We start from the raw sequence: 25928 nt of genomic DNA, 5'->3' as shown, positions 1-25928 counted from the left end.
TGGAATCCAGAAAAGAAACAGAGGATAGTGAGTGACGAGCACGGGAAGTTTTTTTCTAACCTCTTCTTGTATGTATTGCAGCAGGAATGGCGACGCCCTCAGGTTGTCCACCGGGATGTTGAAGAAGCCCTGAATCTCTTTCTGGTGGAGGTCCATGGTGATCAGGTGGGTGAGGCCTAAACAAACACATTCATTTGTAGGTTAAATGTTCTGTTGAGGAAAGACAATTCAGTCAAACAAACAAACAAACACAAAAAAAAAAAGGCACATTAGTTTTCCGCTCCGCCTTTCACCCGCCGTCGGCCGTAAAACCGCCCGCCGCCACTTACCGGCTTTGCACATCATGGAGGCGATGAGCTTGGAGACGATGGAGCCCCTCTTCCTCATCTTGCACTGTTTGCTGTAGGGGAAGTAAGGGAGTACACCCGTGATGCTTCGAGCGCAGGAGGTCCTGCACGCGTACACCATGATCAGCATCTCCATGATGGTGGTGTTCACATCCCTGAGACCACAGAGGAAGAGGAGGAGGAGGAGGAGGATGATCATCAGCTAAAAGCGCTGAGACGCACCGCCGCTGTTCACATAGTGCGTGTTCTTACTTGGATACCGTCTGGATAATAAAGACATCTTTGCCCCGCACCGACTCCTGGATCTGCACACGCGTTTCTATGGAAACACAAACAAGATGTGCAAAAAAAAAAAAAGAAAAAAAAAAGAAGGTGTCAGCACACGTTCAGCCGCACAAGCGCGCACTCGTAACCCGCTGACAAAGCCTGTCAGCTTCATTAGCGCCGCCCTTCGTCACCCTCCTGCGCCGCGGCGCGAAAATCCCAGATGGCAACAATCCACACAAGAGAGATTAGGAAACGCAACAAAAGAGACACGGGCACAACGGCGCAAACCAAACACACTCCTCCATCTAGTGCCGGACATCTAATCTTTAAAAGAATGTAGCCAGTTTGTTGAACTTCTAACTGAACATCTGTCACACAGAACACCTGTGTGTTTAGTCTGACCTGTGTCAGGATGGTGTGATAATGCCGCTACAAACAGGGAGTGTTTGAAAAATGGAATCGGGGAAAAAAAAACACACAACAAAACAAGTAACCGCTAAAGAAACAGGAGTCACGAAGGATATTTGAATGAAATAGTGACTGAAACTTTACAAAACGTCATGTTTCTCTGATTTCTCATTGGTATCTGTAACTCTGTACAGCAAATACTGTAAGACCGACATTTTAAAAGGTTCAAAATGAGGCTGCAGCGATACAGAATGACGCTCACCGGGAGTTTGGATCAATATCACACAATTATAAATCACTTACTCGCTGATTAAATAGGAAACTTAGTGCGGTGCTTTCTGTCCAATCGCTGCTGGATTGTGGGAATATTTCTTCTTCGATTTTGTGGATTCAATTGGTGCATTCAAAATCTAGATGTCGATTAAAATTTGAATATTTAAGCAGTGGAGAAGTTGATTGCAGTGATATTTTTGTTAAATATAAAAAAATTATCTAAACCAGTGGCTGACCTGTGGGAGAAAATATGTTTATATAATAATTATATAATAATATATAAAACTACCCATGATGCAACTGTTAAATAACTCATAAATATATAACTCAATAAATCAGATCTGTATGTATCCATCCATACATACATCTCAACAATATAGATTGTAAATATATCTGATCAGACCATTAAAGCCCACATTACTTATTACAAGCTTGAACTTTGTAAATGTAATTATTTCTAAATAAAAACCTATCTGGTTGAAGAAGATGAGCTAATGAAGCTGAACCCACGATTCTTCTTCTTCATCCTCCTCCTGTCTGTTTTATCTGAACTCGTTCCCGTCGAAGGAAACTCGCCTTTCAATTTAGTGTTTCGCCTCAAATTCTACTAATTCAACCCAGACCGACTCGGAACATGACATGTTTCCTGAAACTTCCTCCCCTTCGCATCAATCGGTCTCTTTATCGGACATTTCAGATTTTCCCCATCTTTAATTTAAAGAACATTTGCAGGATTATCTGGACCTCCATTGTCAGGTGAACTGAGTCGCTCTGGTGACTCGATCACGGCGATGGCTTTAATTAAATTTACTTGCAAAGAGCTGCCTCGGGAGTTTATTGATTAGTTTATTTTATTTTATATCTTAACAGTTTTTATTTGTACTTTTATTGATTTTATGATGAGTCGGCACTTTCTAATCTCGTACTGGTTACAACGACAAAGTGTCTATTCTCCTCTTCTATTCTTACAGAAGTCGGTTGCTCATCAAATGATTCTATTTCGACAGAGGCCACACCAATAATGATTAAAATGAGGATTTATTTCAACCCAACACGGCCCCCCCCCCCCCCAACATCGTCTCACCTCTGTTAGCTTCTTGGTACACCTGCACTTTGCCAACCTCCACACCTAACCGCCTGAGAAGAAGAAAAAAATAAACAAATTAGCTGAACAAACCACTTTCTTTTATTTAAATGAATCGAAAAATGATAACAAAGAAGGAAATACTCATCTTATGCTATTATGACAGCATGAAGAAGACTTGGAAACCAATGCCAAACATAACCAACACGGGAGCTAGCGTGCAAGATTATTTCTTTTACGGTTTCACATTAATGTTGATATTTTTTTGCGTTTTGTTATCATGTAGTTTTGTGGATGTCAAACGTGCATGGATCTGAAATGAAAAACACTTAAATCATGACAAGTGTAAGATATGGAAGAACTATTATATTAACGTCAAAAGAAAAATGTTGCACAGAAAAGAGAAATCTTTAGTTTTCATTTTCCCTTTTGGACGTACATCTTTGGCCTTTTTGCCCGCAGGCGCGGTGTGTTGCGATTGTTTGACACGTTAATCTCTAACTTGCTTCTAATCAAAATTCACAGGATCTCTTAACCGTCACCGAAGCTTACATGGCGAAGTGCAAAACAGCTCGATATATCTTTGAGGAAGGAAAAAAAAAAAAAGAAAAAAAAGGAAGAAGAAGCATGCAAAACAGTGTAAAACTGTTTTAACCTTTGTTTGTCCTGTTTTGGGGGGGGGGGGGGGTTCTCACGCGGACTGTTGACTCAACAATAACCCGTTTTCGCTCTGCTCCACTTCTCGCTGTGTTTATGTAAACACGTCTGCGGCGGCGCCTCGCTCTCGTACTCACTCTGCGATCCGTTTGCCCAGCTCGCGGCTCGAGGGGTGCGAGTTGGCCGTGAAGATGACCAGGCCGCCCTTGGTGTGGTTCATCTCTCCGGCGTCCCGGGCACTGCTCTCCCCGCACTCGGGCAGTGGATCCCTGGGCACCCACGCTGCACTGAGCCCTTCCTGCAGCGGCGAGGGGAGGGGAGGGGAGGGGAGGCGAGGGCGAGACAGATAGGGGTTGTGGTTACTTCCGTTTGAACTTTCTTAACTCAGTTAGACGGGGACCGAACAGGAAGCATGCTGTAGTCACTCATTAAGTGTCACAAAGTCAGAATATCGGTTCCACCACAAGACCAGTTGTGAAAGCCAAGTCGGACGGGAACGTGGTAGCACGAGCCACCTAAAGTTTTGTTTTGTGTATCAATCATAGCCGGATGTTCCCCACAAAATGATGGCGTTTACGCTGTTTTCAGTGCGGCACAAGCCTTTACAAGGGCAAAAGAAAGAAAGAAAAGAAAGTAAACAATTGAGGACAATGGTATCTGTGTGTTTTAAGCAGCAAATTGTCTGCATGTGAAAGGATGAAGCCGCCAAAAGTGAAGTCACGAGCCCGAGACTCACGCTGCGTTTACACGTAGGCACGATGCCTTACGAATATCATTTTTCCGTCAGTCATAACATGACGTGACACATCTGCACGTCACATTAAGAATGTTAGTAATGTGCCATGAACGTCGGTGAAATTAGATTCGTAACGCATCGTGCCAATGTGTGAACGCAGAATAAGGCCCTGTTTAGACGGCAACATTTTCAAGTGAAAATGGAAAACTTGGGTTGCGTTTTTGGTCCTCAGGGCCACTGAAACCTTTTTTGAAAAAGCTCCAGCTCCGTGGAAACGCTGCTACCGAGTCACATTGTGGCTAAATAGTTCTGCACCTAAGAGCAACAACGTTTGCCTCCAGAGTGTCATGACTCCCAGCCCATAGCCTCCTGGTAGTTTTATAATTAAGAGCCACTGTAATAACTTCTTCGTCTGTATTGTTAATGTTTATATTGTTCTCTGCGTGAGTGCGTGTGTGTGGTTTCATTACAAAAACAAACAACAGCCCCAACCGTGATCCAACATGAAAATACATCATTTTAAGAAGGTTTCCATGTAAACGCGAATATTACACCTTTATAAATGATAATAAACAAACAATCTGTTGTCCTGATTGGGACAGACACCAACTCCACATCAAAACAAGTCCGTTTTTGAAGTGTCACGTCAGCATTTGAACATTTTCACACTGACAGCTGACAGAACAGCGTTTTGTTGTGGAAAGAGAAAATAAGTCGCTCTCATAATTTTGCTAATTTGAGGACAAATCTCCTCCGAACATATTCCCAGAGGCTCTCGCCTCCCTGCATGTTGCCAGACTAGATCCACTTTTGCTTAGTTCAACACAATCTACTTACTCTTTGTTAGTGGTTGTGTTTCTATCACCAATGATATATAGGATCAACGATTATTGTGACATTTTGCCTCTGACCAACAGCTGTATGAGCTTTCCTCACGAGCCTCCACTGGACAGATTGTCGTTTGATAACCAAAACATTACAGTCACATGATGAAGTCACTTGGCACTGCTTATTCTTAATCCTATTACTTGCTTTTGGTTCTTTGATGTGCAAAATGTTAAATGTTTGAAAGTATAACGTAAAATTAAACTGTTAATTGTCCTTAATTTGGAAAAACAGACGTTTCTTGCTTAAACTTCCCTCCATTTATATTGTTTACATCCCCTTTATTCCACTAAAAAACTCATAATCTCATATTTTTAAGTACAATCAGCCAATTATCAACATAGATGCATGTAAATGCATCTATTCCAAGTTTATCTTCATTGCATGATGCTACTTCTTCTTGCACCGCCACGTCTTTTCTTGTGTTTTATTGTCTCAGTAAAACTTTTTCCAACCACGTTGTTCACTCTCCTTCATCAATCAATGTCTGCACTGCCTCAGAAGGTTTTGTGGAGGCACATTAAGTCGTTTCATGACGTTTACACAGCAGTAAAACTCCGAATATCGACGATAGTGGAACAATAACAGAACAAAAAAAAAGACGATTACAGGGAAGATCCACATGCAACCATGTGCAGCCGCAATGTGACACATCGGCTGGATGTGTAGGGTTCGGGTTGTGTGTAATAGATTAGTAGCTCGTGGTTCGGGGGACGTTAATGTTTAATACGCTGACCAGCTCGTGATAATGCACATGGTGGAAGGAGTTCCCGGTAACTATCAACACAGTCACGACAATAGCATTCTCGTGTTGCTAAGCTAGCTCGGATTTAGACGTTCGCGAACGGTCGAAAATCACCGCGTTAGTCCGTTTAAACCGTAAGCCGGTAGAGTCGCCGTAATGACTGTCTAATAGAAGGTTTCGAATGGTTGCTCAAGAAGTGGATTAAAAATCAAAACACACGGCTCCGGGGCGAAATAGCGTTCGGCTAACGCGCTGTAACGGACCAGCTGCCTACTAACGCGATAGCTCCGCAGGAATTAATCAAACGAATTGATTTCTCATCTGCCGGGAGAGCAAAGATTACCGCGAGGCGCGCTGGAGAAAAAGCAAAAATTAAAGAGAACTTTAGGGGGGAAATCACAGTTGAGAGAATCCTTACCAGCTTGCGTGTTGGGTCCGGTTACAACCTGCAACCGAGAGTATTTGATAAAAGGAGCGGAGGCTCTTTTCAACCTGTTCGTCTCACTCCGACTACCTCGGTTCTGACATGACTGACGGACGCGTCAGCCAATCACAGAGCGGGACTTGGAGAAAGGGGCGGGTTCGGGAGGCGTTCAATGGTCAAAGAAAAAGTCGAAAACAACGCAATTTGTAACGCGAAGTGATTAAAAAATAAATAAATTGTGTTCTGTTGGAGCTAAAGAAAGTTTAATTTACGAATTAATGAGTTAAGATTTTTTGGGAAACTAATATTTTGCCTTTTTTTAAATTAATTGACAATAATTATAATACATTGTGTAAAGCAGTGATTCCCATGAAGCCCTCTTGATTTTAAATGGTATAACATGCTTTAATATTTTAACGAGTGAGTATGCATTTAACTCGCATATCTCTCAAAACTACTCCGTTGAAACCTTTACATTAGTGTATCATTCTTTTAAATACATATATATTTTCAAAAATGTTACTTTGCGATTTGGGGGCTGTTAAATCAGTGGGAAAAGCACTATATACAATATGAGCAATATGAGAAGGATAAAATTATAAGTATAAAACAACAATAATAAATATCTCTGTATATTCTATTTTTTTCCAGGATGGAGGCATCTCAATGTAATTGAATTAGATCGGCTGGACTTCTTGGATCCTGGTGAACTGATTTACTGATTTTTTTTTTTAAATAATTAGAAACGTGATGAAGACAAGGTCAAATCTTTGAAATGTAAAAATGCAAGTTAATAGCTTTAAACAAAGACATTTGCACTACTCAAACTAAAAGCCTTGTATGACAATCTATTTTAAAGTTGGATCAAATCTTGAAGATATTTTTGTGAATATTATCATTTGTAATTTATGTTGAAAGAAAAGCTGACATGACTTTGGGTATAGAAGTCTCAGGTGAAGTTTTCTCAACAGTTTATTGAAAACTTTGAATACTGAGTATTACAAATTCACAGAGGTTTCTCTCCACCGTCGACTTTCCTTCTCTGTTATGCCTCTTATTTCTTCATTAGAGGATCAACAAGTAGAGTAGAAAGTACAGTTTTGTTTTGTGCAAAAATGTTGATAAACAGAACTAAATTACAGTTCAGATACTATTCTAGTATACAGTAATAAAGTAACTCTCAACACACGATGAGGCCAAGAAGGTCAGTCGGAAGCAGATCATAAGAAATACAGTTTTGAGTTACAACTATTATTCAGTACAAAGTTTTACAGTCATCGGCCACAACGTTAGGTACCCCTGTTCAAATGCTGCAACCACAGTGCATCCATCCAGACCTGTGGGCTTTTTCAAGGCAGCACACTGAAGTTTCAACTGACCATCAGAATGGGAAATGAAACTAATTTAGCTGACTCAGCATGTGTTTGGTGCCAAAGAGGCAGTTGGCTGACGTCTCAAAAAGAAATCGTCCAGTGAGCAGCTGTGGCAGTGGCCTATTAGTGCTTTGCTACCAAACAACACCCCAGAAAAATGGTTGAAGATGTAGAAAAAAAATAAAAATAAAAATGCCTTGGATGTCAGTCTATTATCAATTCTACTCATCTACTACACTTCAGAACTTTTGACTTTTTCAGATGAAGTTATTATTACCAAAGTCTATTTTCGCACAAGTATATTTATGTGTACTTAAATAAAACCAAAAATGTGAGTACTTTTGATAACCAGACTGGTTACAAATTAAAGAAAGGCAAAAATAACAACAAGTATCCCCAATACAACCAAATACTATCACACATTACAGAAAATCATGAGTGTGAGATATTCTCGTCTATTTTTTTTCAATTACAAGGAAGCATAGAAGTGACTGTAAAATAGAGACACATTTTTTGTCCCTGCTGCAGCGTTTAGTCATGCATGTATATCCAGGTTTAGTTATAATGAAAAAACAAAAGTATTTTTAATGTGCACATTTTGTAAACGGCCACTTGAGGGCAGTGTGCTTTTGTAGAACTGCAGTCAACTTTCCTCTCCTCAGCTCCTGTGACATGAAGTTATGCTTTAAATAAACACAGTTTCATTATGTAAAACTGTTTCTCTACTTGATGTGGAAACACTGGCATTTAACCTCCGGTAACAAAAATGGTTATTCTTAGTCTTTACTAAGTAGACTGGCATGAAATCATGACGATCAATGTGGTTTAGTTTGAATGATGTCAAGTGTTTATTCTCAGTCTACCTCGGCATTACCTTTTAATTAATCTCCATGCAAATATTGATCAGTTGCTTCCAGTTTTGTCATCTTCTCTTCACATCAGTTGTGGGTTTTGCTTTACCGTCGCCAGTCGCCGTCTTACTTGCTCCTTTTATTAATACTGTGACGACGCAAACCGCGTGTCCGTCTGCATGAATTCATGCCCAAACGTCCCTCCTCACGAGGGAAAGAGCAAATGATTTCACTCCTTCGTCTAAAGCTCTCCTCGTGTCCAACGGTGCACGCAAAATAAGCTTTAAAGGTGACGCAGGTGAACGCCGTAACGATCCGTGTTTTAATGCCGAGCATTAGTGGTAGTGCAACTTAAAGGTATGAGCCACTTACTCTGCATTAAGAGAGACAGATTTATAAATACTCCCTCTCAGTACCATATGGGCAACTCTTTTGTGTTCTTACATAACTCACTGGATATGTGGAGGAGGCAGAGAGCAGCATCCAAGCAGTGCATCCTGCCCACACACACACACACACACACACACACACACACACACACACACACACACACACACACACACACACACACACACACACACACACACACACACACACACACACACACACACACAAAGAAGAAGAGAGTGGAGATAAAAAAAAATTCAGGAGGAGGGTGGGCAGAGAGAGAGAAAACAGTTATTACATGATTGAAGTCGAGGTCAGATTCATTGATTCCCTTCTGCTTACACGGCTGCAGCATGCGTGTGCATTCAAGGCAGGTTCTGTGTGTCGAGCCGATTCAAGCAGGTTTTGTGCGAGATAAGAGACGTTTGTAGAGGCAGTGGATATTGTATTGATTGTTGAAAGTTGCTTTGCAAGACCAAGTAGAGGCCTTGGAGGTTCCTCGCTGGGTTGTGGCAACTTTTGACTTGTTTGAGACACAAATTAGCAACAAGTTTTTGCTTTGGAATCGCATTTAATTACACATTTTGGTTTAAAATTAAAGCTTTTTGAAGAGACAGGCGGGATTCCAGCATCTTGTTGACTGATGGTGGCTCATCAGTAAAACTAGCTGGACACACACAGTACAAATAGTTCAACTAAAAATATTAAAATTGCTAGTGTAATCTAAATGTAGGAATTTGCACAGCAACAGGGCAGCGGTAGTTTAATTCAAGGCCACTGTTGTATGTGATTTAAAATGACTGAAATCAGGCTGAAAAATAAAAAAAATTAAAAAATACCTGCGCGCCAGATTAGGTAAACTAATATGAGCAGCAACTTGAGCTCTGTAACTCTAAAAAGAAAAAGGAATTATTTCTGATTGCTCATAACAACAATGTGACTTGTGTCATGGAGTTTCTGGATTCATACTAGAGAAAAAAAAGCGACAGTATTACACACAATTTTACATATAAGGAAATATCTTTTCTGGAAAAAAATGTAGTTTAATAATTGTAAAAGTTAAACAGGAACGGTGCTTTGAATTCTGTTGATGGTAACCATCTTTCAAAATGTGCAAACCTGGTGCAGCAGTTATATCTTATCTCGCACAGAAAGAAAAGTATCACAAACTGTCACCAGACAGTCTCTGTCACGGTCCAGATAACGATGGAAAAATCGGCTGGAAGTGCTTGTTCCTGCTAATGGGAACTAGAACAATGTTTAGCAAGAGGAGGAACACGGTTAATGTTGACGTTCACGTCAGCCCACGAAAATATGACATCCCTGTAGCTTGTACATGGTGATGTTTAGTGAATTATCTTAATCATGCTCACTGTAACAATATCTGTTGTATTGTTGACAGACTTGGTGTTATTATTATTATTATTATTATTATCATCTGACCTAGAGGCTTAGCATTGTGGAAGTTACCTGAGGCAATTGGCTGGGGCCCCGAGCTGGACGGAGGCCTCCGGTGAGGACTGACATTCAAACACAATATGAAAATAGCTCTTGACTTAAACACGGTCTGTCACAATGGCAATATGAGGGGACGCCCCACCAGAAGCCTTATACTTGCTAAAAGGGGATCTTAATGCCTGTATCAGGGGTGTCAAAAGTGACTTCTATGGGCCAAAACTGGCCCAGAAGAGACTCCAATCTGGCACGTCATATCCCCAAGATTGCTAAGAGAACATGGATTTTTTAAAATTTTATTTCTTAACAGTACCGGACAGAACACAACGCTGAGACCTGAGCTGAGATATCGGCATGAAATCTATACCTCACTGCAATCAAACTCGCCTCAAAGCCATGCTGTCAGGGTGAGTTTGTAAAAACATGGATAATAAAACGGCTAAGAGAAGATTTTCTGAACATTTCATTGTATTTTTGCACTCGGTTTCATTAAAATTGGTTTTATGTTGAGATTGTGGTCATTCTCACTTGTAATTCTTTGGTTTTGTGGAATTAGACTTGTGTACTCTGCACCACAACAAAGGAATGTTTAAATCTAAAGGTAATTGGGGCACTACTTTACCTGTCCGTCCCACTCAAGGGGTTGCTTTTGGGGCTGTGAACTAAAATGTGTTTGGCACCTCTGGCCTTTATGTGTCACTCAGTGCAAAAAGATAAAGAAAAAGAAACACGAGGAGGATAGAAAATAAGACAGATTTGTTTTTCCAGGGCCCCCCCAGAGAGTCTAGATACGCCCCTGTAGGATTGACATCATCTATAACGGAGATTCCCCAAATGGTGAGACCCTGTCCTGCTGTAACACACCTGGTTTATACTTTTTTAATAGGACTGCTGCTCTATAATAGAGGTTTACAATTAATGTGTTTCAAGAAGATGAGAGGATTCAGAGGAATAACTGCAATAACTTGGTGAATTCGTGCTCATGAGCTGAAAGACATCTGTGACACGAGTGTGTGTCCTGATGAAGCTCCTGAGAAAAAAAACCTGAGTAAACACATCCGCTCCATCCATTATGAATCTCTGCAGCCATGGAGCGATGAGCGTGGGGGCGGGAGAGCCGCACGCTCCTCCCGGTCCGCCCCCGAGTTGCAGCACGAGCCATTTAGCGCTACGAGCCGGGGCCAGCTGTAGGAGCGCGCGGGCGCGTGTACGTGTACGTGCCCCGTCCATCCATCCCTCCCTCCCCCGGACTGCCCCTGCCCCCCACGCGGTAGAAAACCATTACCAAATACAGAGGCTGTGCGCGCGGAGCGATGGCTGCAGCGGCAGCAGCGCTGGATTGTGTTTACGACGCCAAACAGGACAGAGCCGCAACCGCAGGAGAAACGCAGGCCGCTCCGACGTCTACGTCCGTCTGACTGACGTCCCACTCCTTCAGCGGGGGGTCGGTGCCGCCGCCGGCCGAGCACACCGGAGGCTGAGAACGTGCATCCCGGGGACCCGCGGTGTCCCCCTCCACCCGGTACCGTCTGCATCCAGCAGCGCTCGGAGGCGGGCGGGGAGTGCGGGGCGCTGCGGTGCGGTGTGGAGTGGAGGAGGAGGAGGAGGAGGAGGAGAGGAGGAGGAGAGGAGGAGGGGGGGGGGGAACCCGAGAGCATCCCTCCATCCCACCCTGTCTACTCTCTCTCACTTTACTGCCACAGCTGTAAGGAGAGAGGAGGGGGGGTTCGTCTAAAGTCAGGGACCCGAGGTGGGGGAGGCGGCGAGGCGGAGGAGGAGGAGGCAGAGGGAGGCAGCCCGTGGCCGCGGGAGACGCGCCCTCCGCGGGGTGAGGCTCGGCTGAAGCGCCGCTGTGTGGAAGGGATGCTGCGGGAGTAGAGCGGCTCAGCGCGGACGATGGGGAAGGACCAGGAACTGCTGCAGGCGGTGAAGACCGAGGACCTGCTCACCGTGCAGAAGCTGCTGCAGAGGCCCCGGCCGGGGAAAGCAAGTAAGACCCCCGGTTCGATTCCGCTGCGAGGAAACATTTTACCTCCAATGGTCCTCCATCAATTCCCCAGATACTACTACTGCTGCTTGTGTAAGGCCTACATGGTGTGTGTGTGTGTGTGTGCGTGTGTGTGCGCGCGCGCGCGTGCGCGTGAGAAGATTGAAGATTGGTGGTATGATTGGAGATTGGCAGCCTCTCTTAAGACCCCAGTCTGAGTGCACTGCAGCAGAGACAGTGTGTGTAAATGTGTGTATTTGTGTGTGTTTTTAGAGGAGGGACCTTCTGTGACCCTGCCTCCCTATTGAGAGATAATACCGGTGGCCTTGTGTCGTCCAGGTGCAACATCACAGTCAATGTCACATAACCAGTGCACACATGATGCATTAAATAAACATGTTCCTGTCCATCCTGTCGCTGCAGAGGACGCCTGCTTGGCTTTGCTCCTGTAATTGTTTATCTTCTGCTGGCGATGTAGCGGCACAACGTCCAACAATGCTTCGCTTCCACAACCCACTCCAGTGTGTGGGCACTACACGGAGAGAAATCTGCAGATAGATCACGCTGCTGATGCTTCTGCTAATACATAACTGGATGATGCAGGCAGCTCCAAGGGGCCCAGCTGCGAGCTGCAAGACTTTGCAGTTTCTCGACCTGACCCCTGCTATCCCGGGGCTGGAATTGTTCCCGACAGGCAGGTTAGCATTGGAAAAGGCCTCTGGAGCAGCAGGTGGGCCTCATTTGAATATGAAGAGCGAGAAGAGCTCTGATGACAAATTACGGTCCAGAATCGTGCCTCTCCGAGTTCACGCTCGGTCGTAGAAATTAGCGCAGCAACAGGGGAGCAGTAGTATTATTCCAGGTCACTGTGTGTGTGATTCGAATGACTGAAATCATGCTGAAAATTTGAAATTTTTGAAGAACCTGTACGCCCACCCCAATAATCATTCTGGTTAATTAGACTGCAGCAACACACACAGCCATTAAAGGCTCAGTGCAGGTTGAATAGCGGTGACCTGACGTTCCCAAAACAACAGAACGCAGTATAATCCTATTTAAATGTTCATGTTTTGATTATTTATGGACCACACAGTGGTGCGGTGGTTAGAACTATCACCACATAGTGAGATGTCTACAATTCCGGTCCAGGTTAGTTGCCTTTCTATGTGGAGCTCCCTTGTTTCCTCTGTGGTAGCAGGGGGGTTCGAAACCATTCAACTGATGTTATTTGGTGACTATGAATTATTTGTAGGCTTGAATGTGAGTGTGTGTGATAGCCTCTCAATTTGCCCTCTGATAAACTGGCAGTTCAGGCTCGCTTCTGCACCTAAAATCAACATTAATCATATTGCAATGATTGTTGTGTTGTGTCACACCGGTCTAAATGTGAAGGTCGGGTATGTAATGTGTTTGTTTAAGTCAATATAACAACAGAATAATTAAAATGGGACAAACTACTGTCATTTGAAAGTCTGTTGTGTTTAATACCAACCAAAGTCAGCGTGTAAGCAACCTTGCTCTAAGCTGTTCGTCTAGTGATACAATCTTCCACCAGAAGATGGTGTTTTGAGTCTCAAAGTAAGTAGTAACATAAATAGTTAAAAGTACAACAGACTCATGAATTCAACTTAACATCGTGGCCTTTTTACTTGTTTGGATCTTTGTTGACGTGAGCTTTTTATTAGTCAACAGCTCAGTTTTTCTTTTTGTTTTTTGTTTTGGTTTTCCATGCATATTCACCATCACTCTGTTATGGCCTCTGGGAAAGTTCAAAATGCAGATGAGTTATTCTCATCCTCCTGTGGATACACACAGTTGTAGCCCTTTGCTACCAAACATGCTATCTTTAGTACACTAAATACCAAACAGACATGCCGGAGACTCGTCCGGATTACATTTCAGAATTTAAATATCTTTCACGGGCGACGATTGTGTCCAATCATGTTGTGACGTATGTAAATTTCAGATGATGATGATGCTCAAAATTGAAGAGTATGTATATTTTTTGTCCAGAAATGTGAACGATTGAGCATGGGAAAAAAAACAAAACACTCTGCATGTAAACAAGTGGGGTCTTGTATATTTGCAGATGTAAAGACACATATAACTGAGGACGGGGACTATTCAAGCTTAGTATTAACGCAATGGTTTCTTTGGATGTTTGGTGCTGAATGAACAGGCGGGTTTGCTTTAATGTCTTCAATTATCAAGAGATGTGACGTACACTGCTGAAGTGTGTGTGTGTGTGTGCTGCAGACTGTTAAGACTGTTTCTGTAGCTGTAGGATCTCTGTTGGCCAGTGAAGCACTCCGACTGTATGACTGTTGTTAGAATTTAGAATTCTCAGAGCAGTGATCGTCTGGATGTTGCTGCCCCACATGGAGCCGCGAGTGTTGAAGTCCTCAGTGTTTTCAGTGATTGAAGCCACAACTCCATATTTCTCCGTTTTACCTGCATAGTTACAGTCAGGCCTGCGCTGACAGAAATTGAAATCTAAACAAGTAATAATCCGGTCATTGCATATGAATCTGATTATACAGTTTTGTCACTGAAAAGATTGCCAAATCACATGTTATTCAAACACAATTTCAACACCAAATATTTTTGAATATTAGTGATACATTTACTGGATTGTTGTTCTTCTGACGCACATCGATTCTCGTAATTAGATTTTATTAATTTCAACAAAAACATGCTCGAAGCTGTCGTGTGCATCTGTATTCTGCTTTATCAATATGTCAACAAGAAGAGTAGCTAACCACAATTAGCACAAATTACAACCATTTGATAAGAAAGTACTTAATGTTGTTCAATTATTGGATAAAGACTTACTGGATATTTGTTCTCGCAATGCACAGTTTGGTGTTCCTCTTTAAAAAAAATAGTCATTAAATCTGTGTTGTTGTTTTTTAGCAGCATGTATCAAACCCCAGTCATTGTGTCCTTTGCTGTGAGTACAGTCAAAATCCTTCCATATTTTAAAGACTATATGATTGTTGGTGCTCTCGCTTCGGCTAAACAGCCACAGTTAATCCCACCCGACCCCAGATGCAGACTCTTCAGAGTCGAACGCACCACACTTCGTGTCGCTGCAGCTTATTAGGTGAATAGCTTGCAGGCTGCTGTGCCTCAAGTGGCAGCGCTTGCTTCACAGGACCCAGTGAAGCGTATGGTTCCAGAACATTGTGCAGGAATTAGCGTGGTCTTCATGCAGACAGACAAGGCAATACAGGCACATGGCTGATGTTGAACTAAATTGCAGCAGAGCAGGAAACCCCCTCGGATTAAAGTTAGTCGGCAGACTGTCTAGAGCAGAAGTTCCCATCGTTCTTCAAGTTAGAGACCCCCCCCCTCCGATGTCGTTAGGATTGAGTAAATACCACCCTGTGGCAAAAATGTCTTTAAACTACATCATGTTGTGAAAGATATTTCGACTGCAAGCAATAAATACGCTGTCAAATTTAGGTTTGACAAACGTCAGAACAGTCTGGACAGAGAGAAGCTCATTCACATCTACGTTCAGTTCAGAAGCGTCCTTTGGCTTTTATATGCATGTGGATGGAGTGTGGGAGGAAAACCATGCAGTCACAGGGAGAAAATGACGAACTTGATATAGAAAGTCCACTCAAAATGGACCTGAACCAAATGTGATCGGCTCTTCTATCCTGCTTTAACTAACATGCGGTGAACAGGCCACCAGTCCTGTGGAGGCAGCAGCCCCCCTCCCCCCAAAGAACAATGGGAACCCCACTTTATAAAACAAATGCAGGCCCTGGCTCTGAAACACTCGATGAGGGCTGACACATCCAGGTACTGCCCAAAAATAGTACTGTTGGAGTACATTATGTACTGAGAGAACATCACAGAACAACCTTTAGGTCACAGTTAAGTGCGCTTCAGCTGGAATCTCCTCTCTGACTTGTGTTTAGCACATGAAATGCAGAGGACAGGTAAGCCCTCTAACTCTTTTTCTTTCTAGAGGCTGCACAGTTGTGCACTAAATCCAGTCCACAGTGGTCGCAATGCAGGCAGGTGGAAGGGGAAAAAGTCAGTTAATGCACACTCTGCAGGTGAAAGAAGCCCAACGCTACCTGATTCTTATCATCGCATCAACACGCTTGTATCTTTGCGTCGTGCACGCTGCACTGTAGTTTCAATCCATCCCCAGAGGAAACGGCGGTGTGTGTAATTAGAAAGAGTCGGGTTCAAACAAAAGCTCTGGCTTTTGTCACCGAGACAGAATAGAACTGAAGCCTGACACTGTGACGCCACTCCTGTGAAGATGTGTTGAGTTCATTTGATGGTGTTGTTTTAATGAACATGAAGAAAAGTCACTCAACCGCACTGATATGCAATATGAATTTTAATATATTAACCTGTGCTACTTTATACATTAATTCCACATGTTTTAAAGAGATTTTGTCATCAAATAAACGTTTGACAACTTGTATAATATATATTTTAAGATTGAAATTTTGTACTAAAAACGCAGCAGGTTTTGAAGTTGGCCCCTTTTTAAGTTTTTGTTTTAATGTGTTCTGAATCAGTTTAACATCAATTCAAGGGATTGTTGAAGTCCGTTGACTTAATTATTTCACATCTAAGAAGGAAGAAACAGCTGCGTGCAGCAGAACTTGTGTCATTCTTTGCTGCCCCTTGAGATTCATCTTGTGACTGTTCAGAGGGGCCTAACTTCAAAGCTCTGTACTTTTCTGTTGAAATAATACGTAAACTTTTTAACGATTCAATACATTTTGCTGATAAATCTTATTTTTGTAAAAATTTGTGCTTTATAATATGTATATAATTTCATATTTCACTTTTAGAAATGTGTCTTCTTGTTTATTGGTATTGATGTGATCATCAGAGACTATTTGGAAATAGTGGAAATGTGACCGATGTCCTAGATTTAGTGCAAGATTTACTGCAAGAAGTATTTTGTGAAAAGTACTCCTGTGTTGGGCTCTAGTCGGCCTTCTTTGGATCATCTGCTGTGGACATGTCTTAAAATCCTACATTTAGCCAATGTTTGATCAGAAAGGCCGCCATCATTTGGCAATAAACACTTTTAATCACTCGTCATCAGCGTCACATCACCGCCCCCAATGGAGCATTTCATGTCTCCTACACTCAGGACTCCAAAACTTGCTCTCATGTGTTTCTGAAGCACCACAAATGAAGGCGTTTAAATACCGGATCAAGGCTCAGCCTGTCAAAGCCGTGCCTTTACGATGTCACGCTACACTTTACTTATGTAGTAGGTGCTTTTCAGATGCTGTTTTATTTATTGTTTTTTTTTATTTTGTTTTGGACAACTTGTGAAATTTTTATAACAAATTTCAAAAGAAAGATATAAGCTGCCTGGGTAATACTGATATTGAGTCATTTAGGTGAGGGGAAACAAAACCCAAAACAAACGGGGGCAGAAACAGCAAGACGGTAATGATGGAGTGGAGCTGAGAGGCCCAGACAAACAGCAGGGGATGCGTAACAGTGTGTTGATGTTAACACAACCCTGTTTGTCATCCAGCATTAAATACAAAGCTCACAGGAAAGGTGTGTGTGTGTGTGTGTGTGTGTGTGTGTGTGTGTGTGTGTGTGTGTGTGTGTGTGTGTGTGTGTGTGTGTGTGTGTGTGTGTGTGTGTGTGTGTGTGTGTGTGTGTAGAGGTGCGTGAAGGAGAATGTAAGGTTGGGTTTGATGTGTGTGTCTGTAATGGGCCTGGCTGAGGCTGTGCCCTGCTGCAACTCATTTACTCCCACTCAGGCCAGACATGCAGTCTGCACATATTTACCTGCATGGTGGGGAACACACACACACACACACACACACACACACACACACACACACACACACACACACACACACACACACACACACACACACACACACACACACACTCGCACACACACTTATTAGCAGGCACACGCACATCTGGCACCATCTGGAGAGCCATCGTCAGTTTGCTGTCATTCAGCTTCTGCTCGATAAGGGTCGTGTGTGTGTGTGTGTGTGTGTGTGTGTGTGTGTGTGTGTGTGTGTGTGTGTGTGTGTGTGTGTGTGCATGAAGCAGACCTTGAGTGTGACCTGAAGTGTGTTTGTTAAAGAACAGTTTTGTTGCATGTGTGTTAAGGTGGATGATCTAATCTGTATTGATCTGTGTGTGTGTGTGTGTGTGTGTGTGTGTGTGTGTGTGTGTGTGTGTGTGTGTGCGCGCTGTATGAACATTTTCCGGCTGATATGATTGCATTTTGGGTTAAACTGTTGACGTGCGTGTGATGTTTGGATTTGCTGTTGACCCGAGCAGAAGTGGCGATCCACTGCCTCAGGCTGCACAGACACTGGAATGATCGACGGATCACTACAGTCATAATAATCATGATTAAATATTTAAAATGAAAACAATACACATCTACAGTAGGCACTAGGAGACCATTATAGGCAATAAGTTACAAGATACTCTTGTAGAAAATCAAAATAAAGCAATCAATAATCATGCACCTGATATTGAACTGTTGGTTGTTTTGTTTGTTTAAATTGTCTGACAAACCTGATCACTGTGCATCAAAGAAGAAAAAACCCCCACAAAACAATGTGTATTAAAGTCAACAAGAGTGAAGGACAGAGAGCAGAAAATACAGAAAATACTGAGGCAGTTAAAGAAAACTGCTTGTGAAAGAGCAGAAGGCATCTCAGAAGAATGAAGACTATAGATCAGGGGTGTCAAACACTTTTTAGTTTAGGGACCTCATCTTGAGTGTGCCGGACTGGTAAAATAGAGCCATAATAACTTTTAAATTTAAACTTTTCTTTGTTGTGGCGCCGAGTATACATGATGGAAATGTTTATATTTTCACAAAACCTAACAATTGCTGCCAAAAATGACTACGATCTCAACATGAGGTCAAATTAATGAAACCTTCAGGTGAAAAATACAGTGAAATGTCCCCAAAAAATTCTCCCAGAGCTGTTGCATTATGCATCTTTTTACATCCTGACAGTTTGGCAATGAGGTTAGTTTGATAGCAACAAAATAGCATAGATAGATAGATAGATAGATAGATAGATAGATAGATAGATAGATAGATAGATAGATAGATAGATAGATAGATAGATAGATATTTTTCTGCTCTTCATCCACACTGCTGCCAAACTGGTGACAATTATGCCTCCCAAGAAGAAGCAGGCAATCAACCACATTGTGTACACTGTGCATCCTCGTTTTTTAAAAGTGTTTTTTTTATGGGTTAAAAAGGTTTACCATATGGAACACAGTCTAACAGATTTATGGCTAATCGTTTTTTTTATTTATTTTTTAACTATGTAACGCTTTAGTGTTCATTCTGATTGCTAATAAAACCCAACGTATGCCTCCATCGCCGTCTGCATGGAGACGCAAATACTTGCATACATTTGTAGTTACCACTACCAATACCCCCCCCACCCGCCTCTCGCCGCCCGTCTTTCCCATGTTCACGTGCGAGGCTGGCAGTCGGAGTACACCAGATGATTGCGTCCACACCACTGCACATTCACAAAGGAGCCGGCAGAGAGGAAGCCTCGCGTACTGTCAGCCAGAGTCTTCATGTTGGTTAACCGTGCTGCCGGCTGCAGCTGTATGCTTCAGTGGCGTGAAGAAGCCACTTTGTTGTATTTTATTTTATTTCTCTCCGCAAATCATAGTTAATTGGACAACGTGTGCCACAGCTCTTGCTGTTTGTGCAGCTTTTCTCTTCTAATTGCACGTGCAGGAATGCGACAAAAACGGTGTTATTCCACATTTGGTTATTGGCGCGGTGGGGCTTCGTTACTAATACATCTCCTGCTTTAACATGAGATTGTACCCATCTGACCGCATCAGGGTTCGCTTCTTTATTGACAAACAAGCCAAATAAAAGGCTTTATATTCTTATATCATTCATTGATTGTTATTGATCATGCTCTATTGGAAGTGGAACATTGGGATGAAAGAAATGGCTGGTTTGATGAATGTGTTTTCAGATGCTTCCCTCCTGTGATGAAAAAGGATAATAAAGCTCTGTCCAACATGGAACGTTATTTACATTATTGACGAGTCAATAATTCAATAGAAACGTTAATATTTCAGTCAAAGCATCTCAGAAAATACAATTTTGAGCTAAAATTATCTTTTTTTTGAGCAAATCTCGTGCTAATTGGATGAGTTGTAAATAACACAATGAAGGTGTGTGTTGGTGGTGTTGATGTCGCACCACTCTGCACATGTCGTGATAACATTGGTGGGGTGTGGGCTGTCTAAGCCTGCTGTGTTTGCATTTGTTCGGCTCTTGCTCTGAATTATTCCATTAGTCTGTTTCGATAACTTGCATCTGACGATAAGGCCCGTCCCTCAGTCAAGGGCACCTAAAGCGGTTTGTTTGAGGAATATCTAACTGAGTGGAGACTCGCCGGGATGAAGACGGCGTTACTGATCTCAGGTTTTATCTGGAAAGTCGAAGCGCAGCATATTAGAAATGATAATACAGAGAGTGGAAGATTGGCTGTCTGCAGTGGCTGAGTTTTCTTCCAAAAACATCATCGCTCACTGCTCCTGCCGCTGCCGACTGCCTCCATGATTGAATTACAGAACAGATGGGGAGGAGAGAGCGAGGGAAGGAGAGGTGGATGGATATTTTAGCTTAAAGGAATACGGCAAATGACGAGAGGACTTGCTGGAGAGAGAAAGAGGAGGAGGCAGGAGGACGAGATGCCTTTTGATGAGCGGGTGGGACGGACGGGGGGAGGGGGAGGGGGGAGGGGGGAGGGGGGGTGATGAAAGGCTGAAAATGATGAAAGGGGGAACTGGGTGATGAAACGGAGGGATGGCTGAACGCCGTCATTTCCAACTCACTTTTATTCTGATTGCACGCCGCTACACACACACACACACACACACACACACACACACACACACACACACACACACACACACACACACACACACACACACACACACACACACACACACACACACACACACACACACACACACACAGAGGAAGATTTGCACCAAAAACAACAATCTCATAGTTTAATGGGTCAGTGGCAAGTTCAGGGAGAAGCTGGGAGGAGGTGAGAGGAGGATGAATGAGGACGTGAAGTGGCTCAAAAGGAAGACGATGCCTGCAACAAAGTTAAGCGGAAGCAGATCTTGTAAAGTCATTGTGTTAAGATCTTGATGAGATCACAGCGCCTCCGTGTAAATGATGTCAAATTAGCCTCCGCCTGCTCCGCTTTTTTTTATAGCCTGCATGCTTCTTTTTATATACTACATGAAAGTATTAACAGACTGCATCAATAAACTTCAGGCACTAATGACGGCGGAAGAGTTGACTTTTCAAGATGTCCATCTAATAAGGTGGCAGTGATATAAAGTGTCTATATGAGTACTTTGATCTTTTAGTGTGATAAATCTCACCCAGCACACCATCGTCCTTCACTAATGCCACGTTTACACGACATTTTAAGAGAAAATGCACCGTTTCAGAAAAGTTTTATGTTCACACGGCAAGGTTTTGAAAACTTTTTTGAAAAGTTCCACCTTGGAGGCGTTTTCCAAAAGTTGGAAAATAAATAAAAATTAAGAGAAAAAAACGGGGGAGGATAAAGAAAAAGGGAATAAAAAAAGTACTGTTCTCGTGCAAACGGACGCCAAAAACGCAACAACGGTTTTGCTTAAACGGAGCCTAAGATAAACGCAATCATCAATTTAACATTGTGTGCGAAGAACTGTAAACTAACCCTCTGCATCAATTGAATGGGATCAATGATGGCTGGGAATAGTTCAAAGCTGCATCATTATGTAGTTGAAATGCCCCAAAAAAGTCTATTTGAGCAGGTTTGGTGAAAAGTGTTTCTCAAGGACACGTCTCAGAGAATCTCATGATCTTTGAAGAGCCTCAGACCGGCGTGCTCCCGGTCCACCACTGGGACCGTCTGACCCCAAAAAATGTAAAGTGAGCTGATAGAGAAGAGTGAAAAAGGAAGCAGTAAAGAAAGAGGGGGGGGGGAAACTACCAAAAACTATGACTGAATGAATAATAAGACGATTCAAAAGAAGTCAAAACAAAGTGACGTAAAGAAGATGAAATGTATTATAACAAGTGTGGAATGAGCAGAGAACAAAATGAAGAGCTGGAACGAAAAGTCAAGGACGCCAAAAAGAAGTGACAGTGGGAAAAGTGATGTGATGAAAAGAAATACAAAATGAACCGAGAAACTGATAAGAAAGTCAACGAGAGTTAGAATGGAGGCTGAAAAGGGAAGTTAAAAGACAGATAGGGTGAGTAACGAGGCGTTAATGATGAGAGAGGAGAACGGACGGTGTGCTACATGTCAAGTGTGATGTGACTGTGTGGGGGTTAATGAAGGGATTCTGGGGCGTTCGGTTCAGCCGTGCCGTAGCTTTGGTGCTGATTAGCAGGATGAGAGGGGAAGGGGACGGAGCGGTTTAGTCTGGATAGAAAGACCACCCACAAAATGAGAAGGACAGCAGGGCGGGGGAGCCTCCCGTCTTCAGTCTGCACCGATTACAGAGGTGGCATTAACCACTTACTGTACTGGCTTATACACCCCCCCCCCCCCCCCACCATTCACCGACTGGCACAGAGAGGTACAGACTGAAGGAAATCCTGTGCTCGCCAGAATTACTTTCACCCCTTTTAACTTTGGAAGGCAAAATATCCTTAAAAATGAAAGAAAATGAACAGAATTTGTTTATGGTAAATCTGAATTTTTCTTCAAAGTTATTGGAAAATAATAATAAAACCAAATTAGAAACTTTGTGTTCCTTGATAGCATTCTTCTACTGTGATGCATTCAAACCTTTTCAGGATTTCTTTTAGCAGAATCGAAGCTTCATCTATGGGGTTTCAGTTGGATTTTGATGAGGATTCAGAACTGCATTCTTTAAACGGTCTATATTTTCCTTCTTTTGACTATTTTTCAGTTGGACTGCTCAAATAACCGAGAGCGTCGCCTCAACCAACTGGCAAAAATAAGTCAAGGGGGAGTCAATAAACTTGAGTTACTATGAAACATGTCAATAGTTGCGGTAACGTGCTATAAATACGCTGAATCAGCACGGCCAGTCAAGAGTGTCCTCATATGCATGTCAAAGTCAATGGTGGCAATCAGTGAAGCTGATCGGAGACTTCCTGCCCCCTAAGTCCCTGAGGAGCTGACACTGGGCAACAGTATAAATAGAATAAATAAAAAATTCTTGGATGCATTGAATGTTTCCAGTACTGGAGGCAGCAGAGCAGCCCAAAAACAAGATGGTACTTCCACCATGCTTTGCTATTACCTTTCTGGAAGGTCTTTATTTGGTGGCTTTCTAAACAAGAAATTCATCTCAGGGTTTATTATTCTACATTCCTCTGTAGTATTTGTTCATTAAGTCTTACTCAGTGTGGAGTTTGGACGTACAAAGCCGTCTTGAGTGGAGTTTTATTGTTATTAGGCTTTTAGTGCTGCATCCAGGAACCATCTGCTATTTAGTCTTATCCATTGAGTCCTGCTTGGTTTAGTGGCGACGGGTTGAACCTGAAGCACGACTTCTGGTGGTTCCTGCTCGATCTGAAGCTTTGAGCATCATAAAATGTCTGCTGCCAGTTTCTGATGCTCTTTCATTGTGATCTGCTCAAAGCCCTTTCAGGTTTGCAGGATTTCTTCTGCAGTGGCAGATTTGACATCCTCTCTGAGACCCGAGAGTTTTACCTCAAACCCCTCGCGAAGCAGGTGAAAGGCCTGACCGGGGGGCATCAATAACCCAAGTTATTAGCAACCATGACAGCAGCTGGTGCCTAATGAACACAATATTTTATGTACGTTTCATGGACGAAAGTTTTTTTTAATGTTCATATACGATTTATACCGGTGTTCACAATGAAGATACCAGATATCTGAGAAAACTGACGAGAAACATGTCAATAGAAAGACCCCAATTGTAGACGAACCGGGGATATTCTGGCTGTGAGGCAACAGTGTGAACCACTACACCACCATGTGAGACAAGTTAACTTCGCTTTTTCACTTGGTCAGATTTATACTTTCCATCAAATTCTTCTAAAAATAAATGGCAGAGAGGAGGTTTCAGCAGGTAGTTCTTTCTATTTGTAAAGATATTCTAATGCTTAAAAAAAGTGTGTGTGTGGGGGGGGGGGGGGGGGGGGGGGGGCTTCAAGGAAATCTGAGCAGCGCTGTATTTGGCGAGGTGGAAACCCTGAATGGTAGACAGGACACAAAAGTTGTCACACTCACTCGACTCAGACGACGCGATACTATACACTTTGTAACATCTCTTGCAGACGCGAGCGCTAAATCTCAAAGGAACGAGGGGAAGAAAAGAGACAGAATCACACAAAGAAACAAGAGAAGGCTGAGCCGTGTCATTTGGGATTTGTTATATAAGTGATGCGGTGCTTGCATGTGAAGGTGTGTGTGTGTGTGTTTGCAAAGGTGTGTGTGTGTGAGAGAGTGTCCCTCTATATTGGACAGGACTATTCCACTCACGCCCTGTTTTCATAACACAGAGTGTGTTCTTACTGCTTCAGATTGAAGCGTGAGCAGCTAATAAAAGCACAAAATCATGTCTTTCTTTCAAACTTCAGCTTCCTAACTTAACTTAAACTAACACGATCCAGACAAGGAATCCGCTGTACTTGGCATAAAAGTTTAAAAAAAAAAAAAAAAAGAAAAGAGAGAAAAACCTTAAAGAAATATTCCACCCTAGACTCTCAGTGAATACATTCTAACACCGCTGTGGGACTTTCTGAATGAACACTGCTGCTCCCCTGCTACGCAAGTGGCCTCTAAAAACAGAGCAGTGACACGGTTTGGGTGCGGACTGGACTCACTGCTCGGGAAAACGTGTCGCTCCCTGACACACCCTCAGCACTGATATGTGGGAGAATACTTTAAGGAGTGAAGCAGTAGCATATAGTCAGGTCTTGCTTCAACCGCCAATATTGTATAAGACCACATTTGTGCGATGAACTTGCAGCCTCACTCTTTTCTCTTAGAATTTCTTCTGCAGCAGTTTGAGCTCCACTGAGTTGTCTGTTGGATCGCAGCACATGAGCCCGTCTCCGTGCCCCACGAACTGAAGGTGAACCTTGGTGGTACATGACCTTGTTGCTGGTTCGTTGCTTGTCTTTTCTTGGACGACGTTTGATGGCTTCTAACCCCAGCAGACCAGAACTCCTCCCCGACACACAAGAATGGTAGTTTTGTTGGCGCTCTGAATCAGTCGTTGTCAAACTCACCCAAATGAACGCGCTCGTTCCAACACAGGAAGGCAAAATTGTTCAGTGTTATTATCTTAAGCTGTCAGTGGTCATAATGTGATGTCTGATCTGTGTATATCAGAGCTCCGTTTCCTAAAAACAGAGTCAAGTTTTACTCCCGCTGCATAGATGATCATGTAAACTGAGCTTGACCTCTGTTCCTCCCTGACACGACGCAGTTTATGCAGCAGTGGTATCAACACAGACCAATGTGGTAAGTCATGATCGCTCTCACATGAGAGATTAGGACCAACGTTGACCTCATAGTTGGGTCAAATGACCTTTATCGTCAAGTAACAGAACTTTTTGAGATTACTTCCCAAGAAAAAAAATGTTGCTTAAATAACCCGACCAATATTTTTATTAAATTGAGGTTAAGCTTTATATAGTTTTGCATTTTTACTCGAAAAAGTTGTTGTGTAAATGGGGCCTAGGACAGATGGAGCTTTGTGATTGTCTGATTAGCTGTTTGTGAGAATTCAAACCGGTGTACCTAATGAAGTGGCTTCTGAGTCTAAATGCAAATGGCGGTCACACTTCATCATTTCACATTTTGTCGTCGGATTCAAATGAAAGTTGAACGGTAAACTCTCACCTTTCCGCTCACAGATCCTGATGTTGGTAAAGTGATTTCTCCTTTCAGTCCGAGTGCAGCTCACTGATGCGGTTTGCATACTGGCGTTCGGTTGCCTTTAACGTGGCCGTGGTCATCTGACTCAAATGCAAAGCGTCCCCGTACACGCCTC

At 42.8% G+C, this 25928-nt stretch overlaps 2 protein-coding genes across 2 annotated transcripts in view; one reads left to right on the top strand and one right to left on the bottom strand.

The window, feature by feature from the left end:
- The window catches only part of LOC308124194 (phosphoribosyl pyrophosphate synthase-associated protein 2), an 8062-nt gene extending 2137 nt beyond the window's left edge, over window positions 1-5925 (bottom strand). Inside the window, exons 1-6 of the mRNA XM_080487085.1 lie at window positions 5821-5925; window positions 3174-3334; window positions 2380-2432; window positions 600-666; window positions 330-502; window positions 61-176 (exon numbers count right to left, since the gene is read on the bottom strand). Of these exons, the coding sequence (XP_080343211.1) occupies window positions 61-176; window positions 330-502; window positions 600-666; window positions 2380-2432; window positions 3174-3256 (492 nt within the window). The 5' untranslated portion in view covers window positions 3257-3334; window positions 5821-5925. The remainder of the gene's footprint in view (window positions 1-60; window positions 177-329; window positions 503-599; window positions 667-2379; window positions 2433-3173; window positions 3335-5820) is intronic.
- A 5786-nt stretch (window positions 5926-11711) lies between these two features.
- Window positions 11712-25928, top strand: part of caskin1 (CASK interacting protein 1) — a 103890-nt gene continuing 89673 nt past the window's right edge. Inside the window, exon 1 of the mRNA XM_080487686.1 lies at window positions 11712-11882. Within this exon, the coding sequence (XP_080343812.1) occupies window positions 11789-11882 (94 nt within the window). The 5' untranslated portion in view covers window positions 11712-11788. The remainder of the gene's footprint in view (window positions 11883-25928) is intronic.

This window comes from Lipophrys pholis (assembly GCF_963383615.2).
Source record: "Lipophrys pholis genome assembly, chromosome: 19".
In the NCBI taxonomy this organism is placed as follows: Eukaryota; Metazoa; Chordata; class Actinopteri; order Blenniiformes; family Blenniidae; genus Lipophrys; species Lipophrys pholis.
Note: the sequence above shows the minus strand (reverse complement) of the source record. Positions and strands in the feature narration are given on the sequence as shown.